Source organism: Conger conger, chromosome 16 (genome assembly GCF_963514075.1).
Source record: "Conger conger chromosome 16, fConCon1.1, whole genome shotgun sequence".
NCBI classification, from domain to species: domain Eukaryota; kingdom Metazoa; phylum Chordata; class Actinopteri; order Anguilliformes; family Congridae; genus Conger; species Conger conger.
The window spans coordinates 1,558,025-1,563,024 of NC_083775.1; the positions used below are offsets into that span (position 1 = coordinate 1,558,025).

At 54.2% G+C, this 5,000-nt stretch overlaps 1 protein-coding gene across 4 annotated transcripts in view; it reads right to left on the reverse strand.

The window, feature by feature from the left end:
- The window catches only part of kat7b (K(lysine) acetyltransferase 7b), a 14,471-nt gene that overhangs the window by 4,718 nt on the left and 4,753 nt on the right, over window positions 1-5,000 (reverse strand). For 2 of the 4 annotated variants that reach the window (XM_061223827.1, XM_061223830.1), the window contains exons 5-11: window positions 4,040-4,131; window positions 3,859-3,945; window positions 2,918-3,016; window positions 2,705-2,815; window positions 1,977-2,168; window positions 1,413-1,502; window positions 848-988 (exon numbers count right to left, since the gene is read on the reverse strand). In XM_061223827.1, coding sequence (XP_061079811.1) covers window positions 848-988; window positions 1,413-1,502; window positions 1,977-2,168; window positions 2,705-2,815; window positions 2,918-3,016; window positions 3,859-3,945; window positions 4,040-4,131 — 812 coding nt within the window. The remainder of the gene's footprint in view (window positions 1-847; window positions 989-1,412; window positions 1,503-1,976; window positions 2,169-2,704; window positions 2,816-2,917; window positions 3,017-3,858; window positions 3,946-4,039; window positions 4,132-5,000) is intronic. The other 2 variants (XM_061223829.1, XM_061223831.1) reach the window with 2 other exon arrangements.

Here is a 5,000-nt window from a genome sequence, read left to right on the forward strand (position 1 = left end):
CAAACTCGATTCCCAGCCCAGTACACCTTGCAGAAGAATCGCTTCTAAAGTGTGGACATTAACTTCTGCAATGCAGGCGGCTGCTCTGCACAAATCAAAAGTGGCACAATTTCAACTGTCCTTCATCCCCAGGAATTTCACAGGCCGATATTCTTCCTGACGGACGGATGAACCGCAGTGCTTCTGCAGCGATGAGCATCTTCATGCCTCAGTCATTTCTGATCAGAGTTCGCCCCTTTGGTACCATCAAAATCTATGGGTTTGGTCCGCACACGTTTCGTAAACATTGTTTGCTGTTGGGCTCTTCAGCAAGTCCCTCAACCCCACATTGCTCCAGGGGGGATTGTCCCCTGCTTAGTTGAATCAACTGTTAGTGGCTTTGGATAAAAGCGTCAGCTACATAACGGTACTGTAATGTAGTGTCTGCACGTGGCTGTTAGTGTCAGTACCTTGGAGAAGTACCCCACCAGGAGGCTGTTAGTGTCAGTACCTTGGAGAAGTACCCCACCAGGAGGCTGTTAGTGTCAGTACCTTGGAGAAGTACCCCACCAGGAGGCTGTTACATTACATTATTGGCATTTTGGCAGACGCTCTTATCCAGAGCGACGTACAGTTGATTAGACTAAGCAGGAGACAATCCTCCCCTGGAGCAATGCAGGGTTAAGGGCCTTGCTCAAGGGCCCAACGGCTGTGCGGATCTTATTGTGGCTGCACCGGGAATCGAACCACCGACCTTGTGTGTCCCAGTCATTTACCTTAACCACTACGCTACAGGCCGCCCCACTACAGGCTGTTAGTGTCAGTACCTTGGAGAAGTACCCCACCAGGAGGCTGTTAGTGTCAGTACCTTGGAGAAGTAGCCCACCAGGTGGCAGCCCGTGTTGTCAGCCTCGGTCATGACGTAGAAGAGGAAGGGCTCCACGTCGTAGTACAGCGTCTTGTGGTCCAGGAACAGCTTGGCCAGCAGACACAGGTTCTGACAGTAGATCTGGAGGGAGGGAGAGGGAGGGAGAGAGAGAGAGAGAGAGAGCAAGAGAGAGCAAGGGAGGGAGAGAGAGAGAGAGCGCGCGAGAGAGAGAGAGAGAGAGAGCGCGAGAGAGGGGGAGAGAGAGAGAGAGAGAGAGAGTGAGAGAGAGAGCGAGAGAGAGAGCGAGAGAGAGAGCGAGAGAGAGAGCGAGAGAGAGCGAGAGCGAGAGCGAGACGTAGTGGTTAAAGGACATTTCCTGCTCGGTGGTTCAATTCCCACTGTAGCCACGATAAGATCTGCAGCTCAAGAGGGAATGTGCACCCGTTCTGATCTCACAGCTGAGTGGTGTGTTCTGGTGACAGACAGATTGTGACAGACAGGTAACACAGGTGCTGTCCTTGTTCATTACAGACGCAGACAGGAGCAGGCTGCTCTCTCTCCTCACCTTGTTCTTCTTGCCGTCCACCTCAAAGACGGAGATCACGCCCTTCCTGTAGATCTCATCTCCAGGGGGGTGCTTCCACACACACTTCGCCTGGGGGAGAGAGGAACCAAACAGCGCTTAGAGAGGGAGAGAAGGAGAGAGGAACCAAACAGCGCTTAGAGAGGGAGCGGGAGAGAGGAACCAAACAGCGCTTAGAGAGGGAGAGGGAGAGAGGAACCAAACAGCGTTTAGAGAGGGAGAGGGAGAGAGGAACCAAACAGCGTTTAGAGAGGGAGAGGGAGAGAAGGAGAGAGGACCCAAATAGCGCTTAGAGAGGGAGGGAGAGAGGAACCAAACAGCGCTGAGAGAGGGAGAGGGAGAGAGCAGATAGGGGGAGAGAGGAACCAAGCAGCACTCAGAGAGGGAGAAAGAAGGAGAGCGAGGGAGACAAAGATGGAGGTAGAGAGAAAGGGAGAGGAGAGAGCAAGAGGGAGAGTGACAGAGGGAGAGAGTGGGAAGAGAGAGGGAGAGAGTGGGAAGAGAGGGAGAGAAAGAGAGGGAGAAAGAGAGGAGGAGGTGACTCACCATGTGGCGGCGCAGGATGGTCTGGCTCTTCATGTACTTGAGGCAGAACTCACACATGTAGAGCCGGCCCAGCCGGGCGTACTCCTCCGGGTAGGGCGAGTGGTACCAGGTGTCCAGCTCGTAGCGGCCGAACAGGATGGTCTTAATCATGTTACTGCCCTCCGTCACCTGCCCCTGCAGCCTCAGCTTCTCCTGCGGGGGGAGAGGGGTGAGAGGGGGGCTCGGACACGGCCAGTGGCAGATTGGGAGGGGCAGGATACAGACCTATACCCCCCCCCCCCCATGACTGCTGCCCCAATAACCCGTATGAACACATTCACACTCAAAAATATACCAATCAGTCATTCACTCTGCTTTCAAAACGCTACCTCTGTGCCATTTATGGATTTGATGCTTGTCTTGTGTGCACTTTGTGTACTGAAAGCTTTGCGTTAAAAGCGTCAGAATGCACAGATGCAGATGCAGGACAGGCAGAAGATGGTCGTGGTGTCAGTGTGTAAGAGATGTTGGAAAGGACAGAGACGGTACCGGCAGCAATGTGGGTAAGCGCTGTGATTGGCCAGCTGGAGCCGGCCAACGGGCTCGCTCCGAGCGGACGCTACGAGCACAAGGCGAGAGAAAAGGACAGAGGAAGAGAAGGGACAGAGAGAGACAGAGAGAGAGAGAAAACGGGAGGGACAGGGAGAACGGAGAGTGCGGGAGAAATGGCGATGGGTTTTCTCTCTTACAAGATCGTCCGAAGCACGTGCCTGGGCTTTTCGAAAGAGCTCCAGGTCATAGTCACTAGTGATGTTCTCCAGCAGAGGCTCACGACTGGACCCGTGGGTCTGCCGGTGCTCCTGGGGGGGGGGGAACCAAGCGTCACAGCGTCAGAGCAGGGGCTGATGGGTAACGCAGTCACACGTCCGCTCGTCCAGCGTATCCCAGAATCCCCTGCTTACCGTGTACTTGTCCTTCTGCTCCTTCACCAGGCTGGAGTTCCTCTTCTTCCTCATCTCCGTCACCTTCTCCTTGTAGCGCATCTGCCTCTCCGTCGGGCCCTGGGGGGGGGGGGCGGGGATCCCACACAGGAGAGAGGAGAGCGGTCAGGGTGAGGGGGGTCAGGGGTCAGGGGTCAGGGTTCGTGCTTAACAGTCGCGGCTCATTAGTGCTGATGTCATGTCGGTTTTGAATTAAGGGAAGTTGACACTGCGCCATGAGAAATATGTTCCTCGTAAAGTAACTAAATAAAATGCAGGCGTTGCTAAGAAAAAAAGAATTACTGGCAAAGAACGCAAGAGAAAAGTGTAATATAGCCTCACTTTGAGCAGAGATCAGAAAATTAAGCCAAATGTAAACTTGGCTACACCCAGCTTACATGCTCCAACAGCGCTGAAATGATGTGAAACCATGTAGAAACGTAAACACTGGAAACCCTGTAGAAATGTGTGGAACACATGGACAGTGATGACTGATGTGTAGCAGCCGCACTGTGATATCACAGATTCTTAAATTCACTCTACTGCCCATCGTATGGTGCTTTTCTGTCATCCTGTGTTCTTATACTCACAGCATTGGCTTTAAGCCACCAAAAGAAAGGGAGACCCTTTTTTATTGTGAACCTTCGGTTTTTCAATTTAAAGATTTATTTTTCGTACAGTATCACTACGTTTACAGATCATTTCACCCCAACGGGCAGGCAGTTATTAAAGAGCGGTTTACATGTTGGCAGCATCTAATGTTACGATCGTTACGCCACAAACAAACAATCTCAAGCCCCCGTGCTTACAAAGGGGAAGGGACAGACACACAGAACCACAATAGAAATTGGGTAATTTCCCCAGACCGCTCAGCCCTCGAGCGCTGGTTAGCGCACGTCTCTCGTTAGCGGGCGTTAGCGTACCTGGTGGCGGGTGGAGTGCCTGTTCTCGTCCTGGCGGTGAGACAGCGTCCGCTCCTCGGCCTGCTTGTCGCGCGAGGTGGCCTTCACCTGGCGCAGGGCACGGGAAGACGTTAGCACGTTAGCACGTTAGCGGAGCCTCGCTCCGGAGGCTAACGGCGAAGGGAGGCTCACAGACCCTTACATTTTTTACCTTGCACTCGTCGGCGGACAGGTTGTGGTACAGCGGGCAGCCGGAGATGGAGAAGTGACGCTCGTGCTTCCCCGTCAGGTGACCTGGGAGAGGGGGGTCAAAGGTCAAGGGGTCAGAGAGCCGAAGCCAAACATTACATTACGCCGCATTACGTACCATTACACATCATAACAACGCACTGCACTACATGACACGTGCATTTCATTGAGATGACATCGTGACACCACGCAGCATTTCGAAGATCATAACAACACGTTACACAACGACCGTTCAGCAGAGCCAATTCATCATTACATGTTACGCAACGGTTTCGACCATTGTGATGGGCTGAGAGATATCTCAAGGAGAGCTGTTATCTCAGGAGAGAGCCATTGTTCGGTTAGCTATGCGGTGTCATGTTGCATAGCAACGGTATGCTGTGAGGAACTGGAATTGGTTATAAAGTTTGAATCGAAGTTAATTCATTTATTTATTTATAAACAGTTGCAGCAGAGCGTGGGTGGGGGTAGGGTCACTCACCCAGAGCTGCAGCCGGGCGCGAGGGTAGGGGGCAGGGGGTAGGGGGTAGGGCGTGAGGGTAGGGGGTAACTCACCCAGAGAGTTGCAGCCATGCGTGGGGGTAGAGTGTGGGGGCAGGGGGGAGGGCGTAGGGGTTAGGGCGTAGGGGTTAGGGGGCAGGGTAACTCACCCAGGGAGTTGCAGCCGGGCGTGGGGGTAGAGTGTGGGGGCAGGAGGGAGGGCGTAGGGGTGAGGGGGCAGGGTAACTCACCCAGGGAGTTGCAGCCGGGCGTGGGGGTAGAGTGTGGGGGCAGGGGGTAGGGGGTAACTCACCCAGGGAGTTGCAGCCGGGCGTGGGGTAGAGTGTGGGGTTAGGGGGCAGGGTAACTCACCCAGGGAGTTGCAGCCGGGCGTGGGGTAGAGTGTGGTGTGGGGGCAGGGGGGAGGGCGTAGG